Genomic DNA, 22,048 nt, shown 5'->3' on the forward strand with positions numbered 1-22,048 from the left:
ACTTTCATTTTATTTAAAAAATCCCTTCTATATCTGCTTACATTCCTTATTTTTTCTTCGTTACAAATATATTTTCTTTTAGATTATTCAGAATAGTTGCTTTTTTTTTTTTTTTCTGGCTGCACCCATAGCACATGGAAATTCCCAGGCCAGGTTTTGGATCCAAGCCAGAGCTGTGACCTACACCACAGCCGCAGCAACACTGGATCCTTAACCCACTGCACCAGGCTAGGGATCAAACCAGCACCGCCACAGAGACAAACTGGATCATTAACCCACTGCGCCACAGCAGGAACTCTGTAATAGTTGCTTTAAAATCCTTGTGTGCAAATTCTAACATTTAAATCAGCTGGGGGTTGGTCTTAGCTGACTGCCTTTTTCCCTTGAAAAAGGGTCACATTTTCTTGATGCCTTGTACATTGCCATGTTATGTACTGCTGTCATGGACATCAAATCATGGAGACTCTATCTTGTTACTCTTCTCAGATGAATAGTTTGTTTTAGTAGGCAATTGACTTGTTTTGGATTTGAACCGCAAAATGTTCCTCATGCAGAATTTCCAATCTCAGGTCAGATCTTTTGTTTTTAGTAGATTTGCTTTGACTGTATGGTTTAGGGATTAGCCAGAGGTGTGGGCAGGCCGAATTTGGGGATCTCCTCTCTGAGTTGAAGCAACCCCAGAAGGGAAAGAACTAGTCCTCTGGGTTCTCAAGGCATGAGGCTGGAACTAGTCCTCTGGGTTCTCAAGGCATGAGGCTGGAGTTTCTTTATCGGTAACCCCACCCCTTAACCTGACCTAGAGCAAGAGCAGCAAAAAGAGGGCCCCTGTGCCATGTAATGCCTCTCCTCTCAGTGCAGACTCCTCATCAGAGTAGGACTTGTTCAGTTCCTTCTTCACCGACTCCACAGCGTTGCTTTTGTTTTAGGACCAGACCTCATGGCTGTTAACTGTGGGAAGATTGAACTTGTAGGGCCTTAGCTGTTGGCTAATAATGGAATTGGAAGTCTGAGTAAATCTATTTCAGAAACCTCAGAGTTCCTGGACTTTGATGCTCAGTGGTGTATCAAGAGGTGCTACTGAGGGCTACTCATCTGAATAGAACCTGACTCCTTCAGTCTATATGCAAGAACCAGGGACAGACAAACCAATCAGCTCTCTCAGATTAAGGCAAGAGGATGACTGTTGTTGGTACATCAGTCAAGTAAATGGTACAGAGTAACCTGCACATGAGAACCAGGTTTGAAGGATTTTCTTAAAAATGGCGGTTAAGCTCTTTCATTCTACCTCTGCTCCCTGTGAAGAGAACAGATGTCCCTTCTGGATGGGCCAAGGGGAGGACGATCTAGTCCAGCACTATTTGTTTCCGTTCTTTTTGCAAATATCTAGACAGAGTCCTGAAATTTGGCTTTCCCCCTCACACATAACAGCCCTTGCTGAGTCTGGAACAAAAAGAACATTTTACAACTAGAAAAGTGAACTTCCTTCCACACTAAAGGGATACAAAGAAGCATGTGGCACTGTCTGCTCCCTCAGGGAGCCAGTCCACCCTGGGCAACCTGCATGCCCTCTGTGAGTGTGCCAGACTGTGCACTGTTGCTGGTACTGAGCAATGTCTGCAGCTGCTCGCTGGGGTAATTTGGTCAAGGTGACCTCAGCATGGCTGCTGCAAAAAGTACCAAGTCCTTGTCCCTGCACACCTCACCCCATGCAGAGGCCCCACAGAATTGCGCAGGGGCTGTGGGCCAAGGGGCAGCGACATGACCCTGCTGATGCCCCTGCTGTGGCCGTGAGAGCCGAGTCTTGTTCTGAGCAGCATGCCTCTCAGCAACCACGCAGCACTGACAGGGTCACTCCATGTCATCTTACGAGGCCAGGGTTCTTCCTCAAAAGTCAGGAAGCTTTATTATTTTTACATTAAATTTTTTTTTTTTTTTTTTTTTTTTTTTTGCTTTTTAGGGCTGCACCCACGGCATATGGAAGTTCCCAGGCTAGGGGTCTAATCACAGCTACAGCTGCCAGCCTATGCCACAGCCACTTTTTCTTTTATTTATTTATTTATTTATTTAATTTTTCAGGAAGCTTTAGATAGGTAGAGAGACTGGGAGGTGTATTCAGGGTTAGCTATGACGAGGCTGTCACTGATGGGCACTCACCAGAGGCCAGCTGCTTTTACAAACAAAAGCCCTAACTTTTCCCATCCCTGGAAGGGGTGTGGGGTGGGTATTTGTACATGGCCAAGCCAGGGGGGCTTCTGTCCCTTCCAAGGGCGTCTGCTCAAGATCTGAGCAAAGCTGCTCGAGTGGGCTGGCCTGCTGGGGAGAGAGGGAGCCGCTGCAGGACAGAGCAGGCGCAGGCGCGGGTTGGTCATGAAGGCCAGCTCGGTGGGAAGGCCGGCTGGCCTGATGAATGGAGGCTTTAGAAAAGGGACCTGTATTAACAAACTATGTGTGCAGGTCACACATCCATCAGCCCCTAACAGGACCCACCCCCCCGAAAAAGTTCAATACCAACAGTGAAATTCTCACTAAGAGGAATTGCAGGCTATCTTGGTGCTGAAAACCATCCGGAGTCTGCAACATAAGTATTTTAATTTTAAATAGCACCTCAAAGGCAAACGAGGCTCCTCGTGATGACACCTGCGCCTCTGGGTCCAGACCGGGGCTGGGAGGCGAGGGGGCCCAGCACCAGGGCGCCCGGGGCCGGCTTACCTCGGGGAGGGACGACTGGGCGCTGCGCGTCTGCTTGATGGCTTCCTCGTAGCGGGGCGGGTCCTTCGCCTTGGGGACCGGGCTCCCGAACAGAGAGTGCGGGACCACAAACTGCTGGGGCGGAGGGGGCGAGGCGGGCTGCTTCGGACAGAGGAGGAGCACGCTCAGCTCGGGCCGCCCGCCCGCCCAGGGCGCTGACAGCGCAGGCCTGGCGCTGCCCCTGAGCGGCATCCCTCCTGGGATTCTCCCCGCCCCAGGCTCGCGCCAGGCCCCGGGGCTCCCGGAGGAAGCTGCCCGCGCCCCACATCTGCCCAGCCGGGCAGGGTTACCTTGCTGGGAGGGTTGGGGCCGTTCTGCAGCGGCGGCGGAAGGGCTGTGCTTCTGGACGGCAGGACGCCGTTGCTTGTCTTGCTAAGAAAGGACTGCTGGGCTGCGGGGGCCGGTGGTGTCTGATACGGAAGAACCGAATTGGAGGCTGAGTTTGTGAACACCTGTCATGAAGAAATAGTTGCTCATCAATTTGGCCTTCTGCTCTTCTAGGAAGGAAAATTATGTTTTAGGACAAAGGCTGGCAAATTTCTTCTGTGAAGGCCACAGAGAGAAGGGGTCAAGGGTTTGCGGGCTGTGGGGTCCCTGCTATAACTGTTCCCCGGGCGCTGCCATAGCACAGATGCAGCCGAGAGCAGACGGCACGGAGGCGTGGGGGGGCGCAGGACACCTTTATCTCCAGGCACAGGCGGGGCTGCATGTGGCCCACGGGCCGTGGTGTGTGGACCCCAGCTTTGGACCCTCAGTGGCCTCTGCCCTCGATGGCAGAGGGGACAGCATGTTGCAGGAAAGCAGCATTTGCTCTGTGTGATCTTCATCTGCCCTCATAACCCCAAGCCCACCACTCTCTTCCATCCCTGCTCCCATGTGCCAAAGCCATTTACAAACATAAATTTGGGACATCTCAAATATAATATGTTCCAAATCACACTTTCCCCTCTCCTCCCACTGCCCCCAGCCTCTGAGGGAAAATAAGTCTTGGTTTTGCCTCTATTTGTTTTTGACACTTAGGTGAGCGGAGCCCTCAGTCTGCCCTGCTTTTTGCCCTCAGCTCTCACCCATCTCAGACGTGCCTTCTGGGTCGGGCCCTGCAGTCCGCTGGCCTAATCTGGGTCCTTGCCACCCATCACTGGAACACTGCTGTGCCTCCCTGCCTGTCAGCCCTCCGCCACAGTGACAGCCTTGACACATGCGGGCGTGGTCGAGTCCCTCCTGCACTCATGGGATATCCCGCCCTGGGGTAAAATCCTCATCTTTGGCTGTCAGGTAAAGCTGGTCCCTTTCCTATCCTAACTGAAGGGCCACACGTGCTGTGACCACATTCAATTTTCTGGCTTCTTGAAAATTTCTCCAAATCCTTAAAAGTAAGGCCTCATTTAAAATCTGCCCCCTTCAGAGAAGCTGTCTTCTACTGTCAGCCAGAGGTGAGAATTTCTTCCTTGGAACAGCAGGGTGGGTTGTTCGGCTCTCATCAAGAGCCAAAGGTTGTGGGGCCTTTTGCAAATGTCTGGCCATACTCTTCATTCTATAACTGTTTTTCAGAGAACTTGCTTGCTCATAAAAATTTCAATATACTTTATACTTCTAGCATTCTGAAAGAGGAAAAGCCTCCCCTCTGTATTTTTATTATAAAAATGCATGAGTATTTCTTTTTCCCTTTTAGGGCCACACTTGTGGCATATGGAGGTTCCCAGGGGAGGGGTCAAATCAGAGCTTCAGGTGCCAGCCTACACCACAGCCGCAGCCACAGCAATGCGGGATCTGAGCCATGTCTGCGACCTACGCCACAGCTCACACAATGCCAGATCCTTAACCCACTGAGCGAGGCCAGGGATCAAACCCACATCCTCACCGACAGGTGGGTTCTTAAACTGCTGAGCAACAATAGGAACTCTGAGTGTTTCTTCAGCATGAAAGTTTGTGTGTGTGTGTGTCCTTCCAAACAATACAACTTCCCGGGTGATGAGTTCTATAACTAGACTCTTTCTACTTATCCTGTCTGTCTGCTGTCTTTCTCTCTCCTCCCACAAAGAAAGCAGTTTTAACACTTGGACATTCTCTAAGCTTTTCACTCCATTTAACGTTATTTTGGGCCCAACGCTAACTGCTTGCTCACTGCACTCTCAGAGAGAGCTTGTGCATTAGCATGAATGTTGCTGCACCAAGAGGTCCTTTTGGTCTGCTCCTCATGCTGTCCTGGCCCAGAGAGGTCGCACCACCTTGAGGTGTAAATACAGGTGCTGAGGATTAAAACTCTGGGTCTAGGGAGTTCCCATCATGGCTCAGCGGTAAGGAACCCGACTAGTATCCATAGTGGCACTCAAACTCAACAACACTACGCAATACTTAAAATTCAAGTATTCATCACAACCATACAAATTCTCCACTAAGTTTGATCCCTGGCCTTGCTCAGTGGGTTAAGAATCTGGTGTTGCCATGAGCTGTGGTGTAGGTCGCAGATGTGGCCTGGATCCCGGGTGGCTGTGGCTGTGGCTGTGGTGTAGGCCAGTGGCTACAGCTCCGTTTCGACCCCTACCCTGGGAAACTCCATATGCCACAGGTGTGGCCCTAAAAAGACAGACATACACACGTATATACATACAACTCTGGGTTTAATCATTCTCAAGGTTTAAAACAGCAAGACCTGCTTTTGGTTTTTCTGGCAGGAGATGTGTGAATAGCTCCACCTACTGGATAGAGGGAGTCTGGGTGACTCTGGGCTGCTGAACAGAACTCCTGTGTAGGAAATCCTGGAAGACAATGAACCCGGCTCAACACCGTCATTTGAAAAATGGGGAAACGGACACTCAGACACATGAGTTCTGCATGAGGCACAACTCAGAGGAGGCGGTGAGCCTGAATGATGGTCAGACCTGGGCCTTCTGGCCCTTAATCCCTAGGACGGCCAACTCTTAAAAATACATCTTACTCAAGATAACCATGTCAGAAAATATCTTCCTTATCTTTAAAAAAATATACCTTTTTTTCCCCAGGGCACTGCCCCCCACCCCAATGATCGCTTCGAAAAGAAAGTTTAAAACCTAGAAAATTCTATATATGAGAATTGAAAAAATACTTCTGAAGCTTTTCCTGGAAGAGGGGCTTAACTGTTAAGATGAGCTACCTTCTAGTAATAAACAATCCTTTACTGTTTCTACAGCCAAATGGCATCTGACCCAAGGCTCACTCGATGAGAGACAGATCACAGAAAAGAACAAACAGGAGCTTCCCATGGAGGAGGGGCCTGTAAAAACGCCTGTTGAGTGCCAAGCGGATGACAGTAAAAATCGGCAAGAGCCTGTCACCCGTGCGCGCTCACCAACCTTTCGGACTTGCTGAGGCTGACTGAGCATGTGTGGCGTGAAAGCGTCTTGTTTCTGAGGTACAGTCTGGGCCAAGCCGGCGGGCAAGGTGGCAGCTGCTATCTGAGGCTGAGTCTGGATTCCGGTCTGTGGCGGCGTCTAGAGAAAAAATAAAAAATATTATTTATAAAGTCAAGGTTAGAATGAAGGGTTTAGATGTGGAATAACTCTGGAACTTGGGGATCATGCCTGAAAAAAAAGTTTATAGATAACGCGCTTCAATTCATCAGCACATAAATTTGAACCTTAATTCAAAATCATAAAGTTAAACACCAGACCCATTATGTTCGTGCTCTGTTTCTTAAGTGGCTGAGATTTCCTTTGAAAATATTTGGGAAAGAAAAGACTTAAGTAAAAAGAACCTATAGCAGCTCTACACATAATAGGTCAGATATTAAAATTTTAATAGCAGCAAGGAAATCTGTGAGCCTAACTGTCCAAATTCCTGCTTTTAAGCGACAGTACGTGCAGCCTCTGGGGCCAGCCAGCCATGTGCCGGGGTTCCCAGGCCCGGAATGAAACACAGTTCCTGTTTCCCGAACAGCAACTCTCACGGAAGATTTGGACAGGAAAACAGATGTTTAGAAAAGCTAGATTGTAGAGCAGACATTCTATGGATTAATAGAGGAATTAGAACTTTTGCACACAACAAGGGCCTTTAGGTCAGGCCTCCTAGCCCCCAGGGTACAAGACTGTAAAAATCGGCAAGAGCCTGTCACCTTTTCGTTACAAAACCTCCCAAGACTGCACTGCCAGAAACAGCTGCAGGTCTGTACGCAGGTAACGTTGGCATGAAAGGAAACTTCAGGCTCACTAGTCGTGTTTTATCGTCCCTCTCTATACCAGCCTCACTCCTGAATTTGTGGTCACATTTTCCTTGGTTTAGGCCTTGTCACCCTAACGGTGCCCTTCAAGAGCTACACCCGGGAGCGGAGTACAGGAGTGGGCTCAGGGTGAGGGCTCTGCGACAGAAGGCCTGGGTTCCTTCTAGAAATGGGCTTTCTCCCTTGGGTCTTCGGGGGAAGGGAGGAGGACAGGAAGCACCGCCATTTAAAGGACTTGATGCCTAGAAGGGAAACAGCTCTCCGTGACAGTGGCTATCCTCAGGATGAGAATGCCACTGGTACTGAAAAAGGCCTACGCTGCCCACACTGTGTGTGAAGGGGAGAGGCGCCCTGGTGGGTCCTCGCTGTGGCCAAACGGTGCTGGCTATGCGCCGTTTTGAATAACCCCTGGCAGGTGCACACGTTCCCTGAGTTGCGAGGCCTGATCTGGCTGCATTTATGAAGAGGCTTGGGTCAGAATTCCCCGCCAGCGGCTTCAGGTCTACGCAGGCTGTAAGGCAAAGGAGCGAGAAGACAGGCTTCACACCTGGAGTCTGAGGCTGCCTACTGGGAGCTGCACTGAAGTGACACTGGAGCCCTGGATGGACACGGGGAGCAGCAGCTGCGCGGTCTGCGTGGTCAGTAAAGCCTGCGGCCCAGCGGCCCCGGCGGGCGGCGGGCCCTGGGAACTCACATAAAACTGCGGGACCAGGCTGTGCGGCTCTGCGGGGGCCGCGGGGACCTCCTGCTTGATCACTACCGCCTTTTTGGCAACCAGGCTCTGGCCTCCCGCGGGGGCGGGGGCGGGGCCAGGGCCGTCAGGGAGCGGGGCCTCGTCCTTGACGGAGGGAGCGGTGGCGGCGGCGGGGGCACTACGGGTCTGCTCGGCCTTGGCGGCAGGAAGGGCCGGGGCGTTGGGCAGGGGCTCCAGAGGCCGCTGCTGCTGCTGCTGCTGCCCTCGTTTCTCCACCTCCAGTTGCATTTTCAGAACTTCCACGAGCTTCTGCTCTTGCTCCAGTTTGCGCTTTAGCTCTTCGATCTGCTTCTCCTTCTCCTGCAGCTTGCGGTCCTTCTCGGCCGCATCCAGCTCCAGGTTGGACAGCGAGCTGCTGGTGGGGCTGAGGCTGTCCTCGGTGCTGGCCGCTCTCAGGGGAGACGAGCACAGGAACTGGGACGGCGACATCATGGTCATGATCTCGGTGAACGTGTCGGCCATGCTGGTGTCCTCGGCGCTGAGGCTCGACTGTTCGGAGGCGGAGGGCGAGACGGGCAGCGGGGAGCTCCCGGTCTCGAGGTGCGCCGCGCTGCTAGTCCCCGTGGGGGGCCCGTCTGCCTTGAACGTGGCGCCTGAGCTGGTCACAGAGTTCTGCAGTGTTGTAACGGGTAGTGCCACGGTGACTTCTGGGTTACTGGTGACGATGGCCGAGGTCGACACGGCCACGATGCCACCTGCAGCAGCGCCGCCGCCGCTCAGCTCCTGGTACGGTTTCAGGCGCTCGATGAGGTCCGGTTTGGTGCCTGACACCGGAAGACCCCTTAACTTCAGCTCTGTCTTCAGTTCCGACACCTGCAAGTACAAACAAATCGGGTCTCGTTTTTGGTGTTGTGACCTTCTGACAGATCTACTGGGCGCTTTGGTGACAGGAAAGGTGCCTGTATCTGCCAGACGGCTCTGGGTTACTGCATATACCAAAGTGGGACACTTTCTTCCCTTTTTTTTTTTTTTTTTTTTTTTTTTGTCTTTTTGCCTCTTCTAGGGCCGCTCCCGTGGCATATGGAGGTTCCCAGGCTAGGGGTCTAATCGGAGCTGCAGCCACCAGCCTTCACCACAGCTCACCGCAACGCCGGATCTTTAACCCACTGAGCGAGGCCAGGGATCAAACCCGAAACCTCATGGTTCCTAGTTGGATTCGTTAACCACTGCCCCAGGACCAGAACTCCTTCCTCTTCTTTTTTTAAACAGGCGAGAACACACAGAGCTACAGACATAAAGGACTGGAAAGGCTAGTGATCAGGCAGAGGCTATTAGAGGGTAACTCCTCTGCTATATGAAAAGCTTTACTACCAGAGATGCTGATGATAAGTTACACTTATGGCGTCACCACCATGGCCAGACATATCTGGAAGTCTATCTTCACACGAGGTGTAGGAATTATTGGTCCCCTTTCACAGATGAGGAGATTGGGGCTGAGAGGGCACCACGGGTCCAAGCTCGAAGTTAACAGAAGGCTGGGCAGAGGCTGGACCCGGAAAGGATGCCCTGGAGATCACATTCTTAGCTGTTATATTTTCCTGCTTCTCCCAAACTCGGCAACAAACAGGGAAGATTAAAGAAAAAAAAAAAACCTGCCTCTGTAGTCGGAACTGATGTGGGGCTTGCACATGCCATGTGCTAAAGAAGTGGAGATTTACCGCTGATTATTTTTTTGTTGTTGTTGTTGTTTTTTGTCTTTTTGTCTTTTGTTGTTGTTGTTGCTATTTCTTGGGCCGCTCCCGCTGCACATGGAGGTTCCCAGGCTAGGGGTTGAATCGGAGCTGTAGCCACCGGCCTACGCCAGAGCCACAGCAACGCAGGATCCGAGCAGCGTCTGCAACCTACACCACAGCTCGAGGCAACGCCAGATCGTTAACCCACTGAGCAAGGGCAGGGACCGAACCCGCAACCTCATGGTTCCTAGTCGGATTCGTTAACCACTGCGCCACGATGGGAACTCCTACCGCTGATCATTTTAAGAGAGACTTAACGGATGTTAAAAAAGAACGCACCTCTATACAGGTTATCCTACTGCTCGTAAAGCTGAATGTCTATTAGAAACCACCTGCATCTGCCAGACAAATCTGGCAAATGATTTACGTTTCTGTGACACTTATGGGTAAACACACCCCGCCTGCAATTATCACCTTTAAGTCATCCAAGCTAGAAGGCAGAGGCCCTGGCTTTCTCACAGGAGCAGATGCATTCTGTCTTGGTGTGTTAGGGGTGGTATTGTTCAGAGCTGGATTCCCACTGTTGTTATTCTTGTCATTGAGTGGCCTTCAAAAGAAAAAGAAAATTAGAGATTAAAATAATTTCTGGAGTTGACAGTGCTTCTGCTGACAATCTGTTAACTTACGAAGAGAAAAATTCCTGGTCATGGGTTGGAAGACTCAATATGGTAAAGAGGTCGATCAGATTAGACCCCAGTAAAAATCCCTGCAGGGATTGTTTGCTTGCTTGCTTCATAGAAATTTAGAATGTGATTCGAAGCTTTGTGTGGAAATCCAAAGGACCAAGAACAGCCACGGCATCTTTGAAGAAGAAAAGCCAAGCTGGAAGCACCAAACCACCAGGTACCAAAATGTATTACAGAGGCAGACATTACGAGGGTGCAGTGATAGTGCCAGGACAGGACGACAGCCAAATAGGAGAGGTGAGAGAAGCCAGAAACAGACTCCCCACACAAGGGCCCTTGAGTTAGCACGACGGTGCCACTGCAGTGCATGGGGAAAGGGGGTCCCTCCCATAAGTGATCACGGCCAAACTGGATAGTCACACAGAGAACAGGGAGGGCTCTTGACCAACCCTACGTCACACCACCCCGAAACCCAAGTGTGCACTGAAAACAAACTCAGGAGAAAACTCAGGCTAATATCTTTACAGCCTTTGATAAGCAAAGATTTCTTAAACAGGACACAAAAATCACTCACTAGGAGTTCCCACAGTAGTTCAGCGGTAACGAATCCATGACAATGTGGGTTCAATCCCTGGCCCTGCTCAGTGGGTTAAGGATCTGTGAGCTGTGGTGCAGGTCACAGATGCGGCTCAGATCCTGCATTGCTGTGGCTGTGGTGTAGACCGGCAGCTGCAGCTCCAATTAGACCCCTAGCCTGGGAACCTCCATATGCTGTGGGTGCGGCCCTAAGAAGACAGACAGACAAAAATCATTCACTAAAAAATGATACCTTTCAGAGAGTGAAATGTCAAGCTCCCGGAGAGGGTACTGGTAACACTTATCTCTGACAAAAGCCTCGTCCAGAATGTACACGAAAGCTTTTGCAAACTAGTAAGAAAAATAAAAACCCAATGGGGAAACCATGAACAAGCCAGTCACAAGAAAGTATATCCAGATGGTTGAAAACTATGTGACCAAATCCTTAACCTCATCGGTTGTGAGGAAAACAAAAATGAAAACCACCACCAAAGAGCTCTGCACACCCGGCAGAAGTGCTGCCGTAACGCGTGAGACCGACACCAACGAGCACCCGGTGCAGCACCTGGCACAGCCCCAGCTCACGCGCAGCTCGCTGATGCGCGAGGAGGTACGACCACGATGGAGAAGTGTGTGTGGTATCTACAACAGAAACACCCACGTCCATCCTCTGATACAACGACTCCGCTTCTAGATCAACACCTGACAGAGACTTGCAGGGTAGAAGATGTTACCACGGCATCTTTTATCACAGCCCCAACCAGAAGCAACCAAATGCCCGTCGAGGGTGTGATGGGCGGATCCATTACAGGACACTAGACCACAATGAAAACCAACTGCTGCCGTCTGCACCAACAAAGACAAACATACTGCTGGCCGGAACTAAACTAAAGGGCAGAAGTCGGGATAGTCACTGAGCAAGGATGCAAAGTAGTGAGGATGGACCCGAGAGTTCCATTTCTTGATTTTGGCAGTGACGGGGGGTGGGGGTGGGGTGGGTACGGTCACTTTGGTATCAATTTTCACTTATGATTTATGGACTTCTTTAACTTACACTACATTTTTAAAAGTTTACTTTAAAAATGTTGGTGAATCTGTGTTTTTATTAATTTCCCTAAACTCCTTTCCACACTGAAGCCAGGTGCTGCCAACGTCTTCTGATGGTAATAGTCTTGGCCACAATGGCATTCCCTTTTCTGGGTGTTTGATACTGTACAGCCAACTCCACTGCAGCCAAAGCCACTACGAATCCCATGTTCTGAAAGAGGGGTCTCAGGTGATGGTGCCTTTGGGTCGAGGTCTGTGGCTGGATGAGCTTTCCCTGGGAAGCCTGTGTTTGAAGCCATTTCTGGCCTTGTCAACAGCTAACTCTTGATGTGCATTTGAGTCTTTTAAAAACTGCCTGAGTTTAACTGAAATTAAATACTTGAAGTATTTAAAATGAAGTTTCTTGAAGTTCGGATGAAAGGAAAAATATTTTAAAATGCATCACTGGAGTTCCCGTCGTGGCGCAGTGGTTAACGAATCAGACTAGGAACCATGAGGTTGCAGGTTCGGTCCCTGCCCTTGCTCAGTGGGTTAACGATCTGGCGTTGCCTCGAGCTGTGGTGTAGGTTGCAGACGCGGCTCGGATCCTGCGTTGCTGTGGCTCTGGCGTAGGCCGGTGGCTACAGCTCCGATTCAACCCCTAGCCTGGGAATCTCCATATGCCGTGGGAGCGGCCCAAGAAATAGCAACAACAACAACAGACAAAAGACAAAAAGACAAAAAAATAAAAAAATAAAATAAAATAAAATGCATCACTATTTTCCTTTCTAAAAATTCAAGTCTTCAGCTGCACCTGCCACATACAGAAGTTCCCAGGCCAGGAGGGATAGCCAGAGCTGCAGGTGCCAGCCTATGCCACCGCCACAGCCACACGAGATATAAGCCGAATCTACGACCAGTGCCACAGCTTGCAGTGATGCTGGATCCTTAATCCACTGAGCGAGGCCAAGGATCAAACCCACATCCTCATGGAGACTACGTCAGGTTCTTAACCTGCTGAGCCACAACGGGAACTCCAAGTCTTACTTCAGAATTATGAAAACATTTTAATCATAGTCTCTCATCCTTGTATTTATTATAATCCCAAGAAGCCTTTTAAGACAGTTTTTTTCCTAATTACTCTATGAAATGTTAATGCCATAGGTTATTGCATATCTAGGTACTATACATATGCCTGTACTTCATTAAATAAAAAATGTAGGAGTTCCCGCTGTGGTGCAGTGAGTTAATGATCCAGTGTTGCTGCAGCAGTAGTGTGGGTCTCAGCTCTGGCTTGGATTCGATCCCTGGCCCAGGAACTTCCATGGGATCGTGGGTGCAGCCAAAAAATTGGGGGGGGGGGGATTTAAAAAGTGTAAAATTCCCCTCAATCACCTTTTGCACCCTTGTGAATGATACTCTCTTCTTGAGAATGCACAATTACTCTGTTCATGCTGTCTTTTTAGTTGAGATTCTGCACGATGCTGTTTGTTGCTATGATTAACGCTACAGTGTTTAATTTCAACTTTTAAAATACCAGAAATAAGCTGATCTATCTCCACCCGCCCCCCCAATCTAACAGAGAAAACACAGGAGGCGAGCGCCTGATGAAGGCAGATGAGGATCCCCCAGTCCAGGGACCCGCTGGGACCCTCCTGCCACCCGTGTGTGACCCGCTGGGACAGAAGCTCCAGCTCTGCGGGCTCTTGCTCCTTCTGAGATGTCCGAGGGCTTTCTCATCAGTCAAATTCCAGGACTCTGGCCGCGGCAGGACTCCCACACTCAGTTTTTTGTATTGAAGTGTGAAAAAAGAAACAACGTGTTTGAAACAGCTCCATTTTTAGGACCTGGAATTTAAACAAAACTGACGTTCCACCTTCGTGTGGTGACATAAGACATAAAAAAGAGTGATCTCCCTTCCTAGTTCCTGGGTCTTTTTGTTCAGTGCTTTCCGGGGCCAGCTGGCCCAGTCACTTCAGTGGTGGCAATGTTTGAGGGGGCCAGGGAATTGGAGCCTTATGATGGAAAGACAAGGCACCTTCGAGTCTGGGTACCTTGTACCTCAGATGTTTCCTGCCTATTTACAAGCCAGCCTCACACAGACAGTTTCTTGCATGACAGAAAAGACTTTCATAGACAGACAGACAATGCCAAAAAATCCTTGGTGAGATGCTGAGTTCGCAGTTTCCTTATCTGGAAATGGGGTCAATGACAGCGGCTCGTCCTAGAGTCGCTGTGAAGAGGAGGATGAGCACACACTTGGGGTGCCACGAGTGGCACCTACACATGAACCCCACTGTGGGTCTCCTTACTGGGGCCCAGCGGGGGCCGGGGGAGGGGGGGGCGAGGGGGCTGCCTCCCTGGGTCCCGGACGAAGCTGGAAGCAGCGGTGGTCTGCCTTTGATACTCGTCCAGCGCTCTGGCCTTCTCTGGGTCCCTTCCAACGTCAACAGCCCTCTCAGGCCTGCTTGCTCTTAAAATAATAACATACTACAAAAATTCTTTCTTTCTTCATCTCTGTGCCCTGATGTTTTAGATTTAAGTACTTCACAGGAAGGTCTGAATGACTAATAGGTCTAATCTTCCTTGAGATATTTGGATCTTAAAAAGAAAAAAGTGAATCGATAATTATAAGCATATGAGGGTATATTTTGTGCAGAGAAGCTTTTCAGGAAGTCTTAATCCATTTCTACTCTTAGAAAATAGGGGCTCTCCAGGGAGGAATGCTTGGCCTACGTGTAGAAAACAAAAGGACGGTTTCTACCCATCATAAACTGAGTGGATGGACCACAGAGTATAATTTTTCCTTGGTATGAGATTTTGGATTGTTTTCTAGAGTTTCTTTTCTCCAAGGTAAGGATGCTTTTTTTCCTGAAAAATGAATGAAACGAAGGACAGAACCTTTGCATTTTTATCTTTGTTTCCCAGAAAAAGGTACTGAGGATGTATATCTAGAAATTCCCTTTACTGTTTCAATAAGGTAAGATGTCCTGCTATGAATTCAGTCTCGGGATGTGTCAGAACCCACTCCCTTCTGTCCCTCCTGACTGGGCTCAGAACTGGGGAACGTGTTCCTTCCCCGTGGTTGCTGGTCGCCGAGACCTTTTATGATCTTCTGAAGCTTCTATCACCCATGCCTTCCTTTCCATTATCAGTGCCTGTTCATCTTCTCGCATCTACTTCATCACAAAGCTTCTAAGTCTAGTTTTCCTATTTCCAGACCCACCTTCCAGACTGGTGCCAAACTATTCTTTGTTGAATTTCGATTTTACCATGTCACTATGGCCCTCTGAAACACCTACCACATGAAGATTAAAGTTTTCCTAACTTCACGTTTCTCTCAACATTGGCTCTGCTCAAATGTCTTCCACTCTTCCTAAAAACGAATCACGTTTTTTTCAGACCATTTTCCTCACCATCCAATAAACAGGCATTGTTTACTCTACCCTCCTCTGTACTCGTACCGAGATCATTCCCCTTGGCTTGCGAGGGTCCGCCCCAAGTTTTGCTTGTTTTTTTAGGGCCACACCCACAGCATATGGAGGTTCCCAGGCTAAGGGTCAAATTGGAGCTGTAGCCACTGGCCTACACCACAGCAACACCAGATCCGAGACTTGTCTGTGACCTACACCACAGCTCACGGCAACGCCAGATCCTTAACCCACTGAGCGAGGCCAGGGATCGAATCCATGTCCTCATGGATACCAGTCAGATTAGTTTCTGATGAGCCACGACAGGCACTCCGGTCCTCCTCAAGTTTCAGGCCGTTTCCCATTTAAATATCCTACCCTTTTCGTAAAGCTTTCCTTGACCACTCCAACTTTCACGCTCATCTTTTTTTTTTTTTTTTTAAACTGTTTATCCAGGTTTATACTTATGTTTTTCTCATAGCACCTAACTAAGACTATTCAAGTAAATAGCAGGCAAATCTTTCCTGGATGAGTAACTGTGCAAAGTCATTTCTAACTTGAAAAGTTCAGAACCTGCTTGGGAGGACAAAAAATGGACTGGAATGTGGGCTATTCTCACTGTGTTGACTTCAGACACTGAATGAGCTTTGATGACAATAACGTGAAACTAATCACTGAGCACAAATAAATTACAACATCCAACCTCTAGCAACTAATGGTTGCTCATAAAAAGCCACAGTAAGATCCACTTTCCGCAGCCAGCCCTGACCCCGCCCGTACTTGAGTGGCGCCGGCAGGATGGTCTGGTAGTTGTAGTGCTGCTGCTGCTGGCTCAGGATCTGGAGCTGCAGGAACAGCTGCTGCTGCTGGAGCAGCCGGGCGTAGTTGGAGTCCATCTGCGGCTCGTTCTTCTCCCCTTTCTGATCTGGTGGAATGTACTGGTGGTACTTGAGCTTCTTTACCCGGGGCTTGGGGTCTTTGCACTTTTTGCTACGGTGTTTGTCGTTTGGATTCTTGGGATGGCTTTGCTATTTTCGAGAAAAAGAAGATAACATTTTAAGAGATGCCCCCACATGCCATCTATGCTACTGTGCACCCAAATGATCTGAAAACAAAAAGCAACGCACCTGAGAAGCTGGTAGTGCCGCTCTGGGAAGCAATACACCACATACGTTTTAAGAGTCACGAGAACATTCCCATACTCCCTTTGAGCAAGAAATCTTGCTCCTAAGAACTCCTGCTGCCTTGTTCCCTTGGACTAAGGGCAAGATGCTCAGCTCAGCCTTATCCAAGTTTAACAAACATCTACTTCGGGTCTCCTGTGCAGACGCACTGCCTAGTGCTTAATACCTTATCTCCTGGCGAAAAACAGGTCTCACACTAAATATACGAAAGGGAAAGATGATGTATATTTCACCGTATCTATGTCATATTTTATAGTCATTAAAAAATTCTACAGTAAGTAAAAGCAGAAAAATGCTTCTAATGAGAATAAACCAGAATATAAAGCTATGCATTTTCTGTGAAAAGTGTACAGAATGCTAAGTAATATGAATTTTTTTCCAAAAACATTACATTTTTATTTTGAAAATGGGTTGTGAGACCCCATCTTCTGGTTTAGAATCAGATGACTTTTCTGAACTTCTCTCATCTCCTCCATTTATGAGTTATCAGGTCACTTTCCATATTTAAATTGTAAGATTCCTTCATTTGAAAAAAAAGTCCACCAACAAAACAAAACAACAAGGCATAGGAAATTATTCTTAAGCTCTTTTAGATAAAATAGTCAATAAGAACACTTTGAGAAGTACTAAATTAAATATAGCTATTGGTGTGATCATATTTTAGAAGTTCATATTTAAAGATTTAGGAAATTGCAAAAAAACCCAGAAAACAAACCAAAAAAAGTCACCATATTCGGTACACCAGAAATCATTCACCATTACTATTTACTTTTTACCCATTGGCCACCTCTCTCAGTCCAACTGGCTTCCTTGTTCAGAGACTTCCAGTGTTCTCCCCACAGATGTGCTCGCGGCTACTCCCTCACCTCTTTTTCATCTCTGCCGAGATGTCCTCTGCTTGCTTGACCAGAGCATTCTATTTACAACAGAAATGCCCCCCCTTGTCTCCCCAGCATCGCCGGTCCTGGCTTTATTCACCACCCAGCACACTCTGTGTTTCACGTCTGTTTACTCCGGCTCCTAACCCAGGGGGGTGATGTGTGATGTTTTTCTTCATTGCTTTGTTTACTCCTCGTACCCACGACAGTGCCTCATACACAGAGGGGGCTTGGTAAATATCTGCTGAATAAATGAATGATGCCATGGGTAGGTTCATTAGAAACCACTGGAATTATTAGGCACTTAACATACAACGTTAGAAAAGATCCTTGCTGCTAAAACAGCCTCCTGCAATCTCACGATATTAATCAATTCAGTGTCATCTGCTTACTTTATCAACAATAAATAATAAATTTTATTTCTAGTCTCTTCTAATCTTTAAAATTTCATTTCTAATAATTCTGACGAAACGAATGGGGAGTTTGACTATAACGGTTATTTAATAAGACAACAGGAGTTCCCATTGTGGTTCAGTGGGTTAAGAACCCAACTAGTATCCATGAGGATGCGGGTTTGATCCTTGGCCTTGCTCAGTGGGTTAAAGGATCAGCATCGCCGCAAGCTGTGGTGTAGGTTGCAGACAGGACTAGGATCTGGTGTAGCTGTGGCTGTGGAGTAGGCCGGCAATTAGACCCCTAGCCTGGGAACTTCCATATGCCACAAGTGCGGCCCCTTTAAAAAAAAAAAAAAAGACAACTGACCCAGCTACCGTCAGGAAGGAACCTGTTGAAGAGAGGGGGGACATGAAGGTAAAAACCAGCATTCCTCAGACTAATCCCTTATTACCTCTTAGCCTGCACATATCTATTCTCTTGAGTAAGGCTGGGAAACAGCTTTCCTCATAGAAAAACCCAGAAGAATTGCTGTTTCCTAACGTGTACCTGCCCTTTCCTCATGAGCAGAGTTCCTAGGAGAGTCTGCTCAACCCCTGAATCTCACATTCTTAAACAGTGCCTCTTGCTCTAGAACCAAAGCCCTCCGTAAAGACAGAAGCTAGCGAGGAGCAGAAATTCAGAAACCAGGCAGGGCAAATTCTTAGTATTTGTAGGAAAAGATGGGTTGGCATTCAAACCCTCTGTGTGCTGTCAGTGGGACATGCTTGGGGTTGTGAGAAGTGGAGGTAAGAGCTGACTGCATTGGCTCCGTTGCCACCTGCTACCTCTGGCTCCCATCCTAAGCGATGGAAGGTGGTGAAATACACTGATGTGCCCTGAAGCCGCAGGGACCTGGCCGCACTGATGAGCAAGGTGGACAGAGAGAGCCTTCTCTCCAGGAAAGTCAAGGACAAGGACAGGTCTCGGGACAGACGGAGGTGAGGAATATGCCCGGGCTGCCGCCGCCTCCGCAGAGCGCTGCAGTGGGTAACTGAAGAGGAAGGGAGAAGGTGAGGCTGGGGTTTGGGGATGGGGGTCCTTCTGCCCTGTCACTACCTTCCTCACTGCTCTGGGCCTCAGTCTCCTCATCTGAAAGATGGTGGGAGGCTTAGCTTGGTCTCTAAGGTCCTTTTTTCAAAGTTTGCGATCTGTGTTGTGCTAGTTCTGGCAAATGTTACACCTGAAATGATTAAATGATTCCTCAAGTTTACAATCCCTGCTTTATTTAGTAGTTCTAGAAACACTTTAAAAATTTTTTTAAATGTACTATATATTGAAAATTTTAATCTTCCTTGGGACTTCTTCTGAGTTGTTTTGACCAAGTAAAACGTAGGGAACAGTGCCACGAACCTGCAGCTTATCTGAAGAACAAACCCAGCTCCATCAGGCCAAATCTGCTAAATCAAAAAAACCTATTTGCTTCTCTAAAACCTTTAACCTGTCATGCAATATGTCTGCAGTACCACTGAGTGTGACCTTGGGTATAAAGTTCAAAATCACGTTACCGCTGAAGACATCTGTTTGTGAGGGTCATGAATCCCACGTGCTGTGCTAAAGTCACTCTCCCTTACTCTCTTTTCCCCTTGTTTCATCTAAGTGGCCAGGGTGGAAGCGGAACTCGGAACCACTGATAAAATGATGGCTAGTCTTTCTGCACTGCTGCAATTGGCTTATACAGACTGAATTTTGTGCTGCTCTGTGACCACAGAACGACAGGTCACTTGTTGAAGGTGGCGGCTTCAATGACTAAAGCGAGCAAGTCCTCCCAGGCTTTTGTTTTCAAGGCTTCAGGCTAAAAGGCAGGCCGAGCAACGTGGACATGGCTTTCGCCTCTGTGCTCGGGGCACCCACCTTCACCAGCGCTGGACCGGGCTTTGCTGAGGACACGGTGTTGGCGGGGAGTACGGGCGCCGCGGACCTTGTGGGGGGCTGATCCGTAGTAGGACTTTTCAAGAATTCAGGAACTGCTGGGGACACGGAAGTAAACTGGTGGAAAAGGCAGAAAGGAGAGAGTCTGTGAAATCGATGAAACGGTAAGGACAGAGAAACCAAAATTATAAGGGAATGACCTTGTTTTTAAAAAACAAAAGAAAACTACAGTGTTATGTGTGAGGCCCAGATGGTGGAATGACACTCTTTTCCTCTGTCCAGCCAGTGAAAAGTTAAAGCTAAACAACGCTGGATTGACCCAAAAAACCTCTAGTGTTTTCTCAGAGAAATGGCCAGAACTGCCCTTTTTGGGCAGAAAAAAAGTCCAAGACTCCTGTAAAAATGCTCAAAACAGTATATGGTACTCAAAAGGTTTTCTTGCTAATCGGGGCTAATTCAAACGTGAGTGACATTCGGACTTGCTTACAGCCTGACGCGCGGCCCCACCACGCCCAGGTCCACAGTCAGGCAGCCCTGGTAAGACAGCCTCCCCTGCTGGAGGCCCGCTCCACACTCGGCTCCTTGTGTGCTCGCTTGACAGACCGTGTTTCAATCTCCCAACCCCCATCGGTCCTCCTGGTCAGGACTCTTGTCCCCCCCCCCCCCATTTCCTGCGATGGGAGAAAAAGTTGGAGAATAGAGTCTGGTGGGACTGACCTGCGCCTTGACAGTCCCCTCGCACCAAAGCAAGAAGCTATTTTGTTACAAAGCCAAAGGAAGCAATTACTGAATTGCAAGCTGGGGGCATACGTTAATAAAGGAAGCTAACTTTGCTAGGTTTTTATCAACGCCCCAACAAAGTGTTCTCACGAACAATCTTCGTGAAGGAGATTTTAAGCATTCATTTACTGGAAAGAGATAATGACCATTAAATCAGTTAAATGTTGCATATCGATTACTACGCTTGCCACTAGCCCGAGCTTAAGGAAAAACATCTTCCTTTCTCACTCCCACTTCCCAGAACAACTCTCAAAATCATTACAACAATCAAAATCAGTTCTCTTGCTGAAGTATTTGGGTTTAAAAATAGCAAACTGTATTTTCCCTCCTTAAAATAAATGACCTGAAAACTCAGAGGGCCATTACCAGCAAGAAATATGAAGCTTGGCACATACTAGTTACTCAATAAATATTTGTTTAATGGGTGAATGGAAATTCCTTGTGGCGTTACTCACACTGGGTCACACTCTCCAGCCCCGCTGAGCCTGTGAGATGGGGGGCGGCAGTTGGTTGTCCATGCCCGTGTCGCCTCTCTCCCTGGGCTTTGCCATTGATTTCAGTTTCTGAGTAACTATTAGCAACAGTAAGTGCTAACAACATAGGAGGCCATACTCAACCTCATTTCAAAGACTTCTCCATGAGTCTTGGCACCTCTGCTCCAGGAGGACTTTTGCCCCCAAGCAGCCCTGAGACAGCTGGCTCCTTGCCGAGCTGCTGACCTGCAGTGAGTGATGGTGGCCAGCTGATCACTGCTTTAAGGGATGTGGTTTTATGTCATTTGTTTTCCTTTCACTTTGTACTTTTTTTGGAAATGAGGATACTTATCTCTGGGCCAGTTTGCACATAGGGGAAAAACATTCTTTGGCTATTAAATTACTGGCATACGGAGCAGAACCAGATAACTGAATTTTGAAATATACATATATCCATAGATATATGCATTTCCTTGCAGATAAATTCTACGAACCTGGCAGGCTCTTTTACAGTCCAGCCCCCACTGACTGCTATGATAGTAACCTATTTGAGAGCAGCGTTAATGATCTGAAAAAATAACCCAGGAGCATGAACGTGGTGTCAACTGTAATATTTATGAACATCTTCGGCCTATATTCTAGATCTTGCCTGACGTCCACCTTGATCACTAATACTTCCATCTGAGTAGCTTTTTTGGTATTTCAGTGTGGCTTTGCTACCCAGAAAACCAGACTGCAGTACGATACCAGAACACCTCAACCAAGACACACTGGTCGTTAACTTTACCTAATATGAAGGTAAGTCTGCTTAGAAAGGGAAAAATAGCTCAGCGCTTCACATTTTGCTGTCTTTTAAATGTGTCTTACAAAGAACCCTTCTCCCATCTTAGATCATGTCTAGATGTGAGGATTCTAGTGGCTAGAGTTATTACCCCCAAAGTCCCATGACTGTTAATATTTTTGAGACGACAGTATCCCAAAAAGGACTAAAAGAATATCCAAGGCAAAGAGGCTACTACACTTACTTGGTTCCACCGTAAACTGAGCAGTATGTTAAAAATCTTAAAAAGAATGCTTTAAATATGTTTAAATGGACACTGAGAACTAAATTTACCTTAGAGACTATCAAAATTTAATCTCAAAATGATTCAGAATCTTTTCTCTTAAGAAACAAAAAAGTGGCAAATTTTGTTTTTGCTGGATCTGATACACTGTTCTCATCACAACTTACAGGTCTCAAGACAACGGTTCTTTCATAACACCGTGAAAGGAAACGTCCAGAAAACACTGTTTAACGGGGGACATTTACGCTTTCAATAAAACGCAAAAGAAAGCACTTCAAATATTAATGACTGAATTTT

General features: G+C 47.9%; 1 protein-coding gene and 2 long non-coding RNA genes across 49 annotated transcripts in view; 2 read left to right on the forward strand and 1 right to left on the reverse strand.

Moving 5' to 3' along the window:
- The window catches only part of LOC110259929 (uncharacterized), a 54,979-nt gene extending 48,576 nt beyond the window's left edge, over window positions 1-6,403 (forward strand). For 2 of the 3 annotated variants that reach the window (XR_014840790.1, XR_014840793.1), the window contains exons 4-5: window positions 5,424-5,607; window positions 5,918-6,403. This is a non-coding gene — a long non-coding RNA (uncharacterized LOC110259929). Of the gene's footprint in view, window positions 1-3,808; window positions 4,024-5,423; window positions 5,608-5,917 lie in introns of all 3 variants that reach the window. The other variant, XR_014840791.1, reaches the window with a different exon arrangement.
- Window positions 1-22,048, reverse strand: part of MRTFB (myocardin related transcription factor B) — a 296,254-nt gene that overhangs the window by 17,858 nt on the left and 256,348 nt on the right. For 14 of the 45 annotated variants that reach the window (XM_021086572.2, XM_021086566.2, XM_085017531.1 and 11 more), the window contains 7 exons: window positions 19,417-19,551; window positions 15,849-16,096; window positions 9,845-9,977; window positions 7,491-8,510; window positions 6,081-6,218; window positions 3,039-3,200; window positions 2,710-2,850 (listed from right to left, as the gene is read on the reverse strand). In XM_021086572.2, the coding sequence (XP_020942231.2) occupies window positions 2,710-2,850; window positions 3,039-3,200; window positions 6,081-6,218; window positions 7,491-8,510; window positions 9,845-9,977; window positions 15,849-16,096; window positions 19,417-19,551 (1,977 nt within the window). Of the gene's footprint in view, window positions 1-2,709; window positions 2,851-3,038; window positions 4,485-5,270; window positions 6,219-7,490; window positions 8,511-9,844; window positions 9,978-15,848; window positions 16,097-19,416; window positions 19,552-22,048 lie in introns of all 45 variants that reach the window. The other 31 variants (XM_085017536.1, XM_021086574.2, XM_021086571.2 and 28 more) reach the window with 4 other exon arrangements.
- LOC146404531 (uncharacterized) lies at window positions 21,394-22,030 on the forward strand. Its single transcript, XR_014840802.1, has 2 exons — window positions 21,394-21,485; window positions 21,921-22,030. It is a non-coding gene; the product is annotated as an uncharacterized LOC146404531 (long non-coding RNA).

This window comes from Sus scrofa, chromosome 3 (assembly GCF_054392235.1).
Source record: "Sus scrofa isolate SSC_HxYL_T2T_F1_AM1 chromosome 3, Sscrofa_HxYL_maternal_Yorkshire_Landrace_v2.0, whole genome shotgun sequence".
NCBI classification, from domain to species: Eukaryota; Metazoa; Chordata; class Mammalia; order Artiodactyla; family Suidae; genus Sus; species Sus scrofa.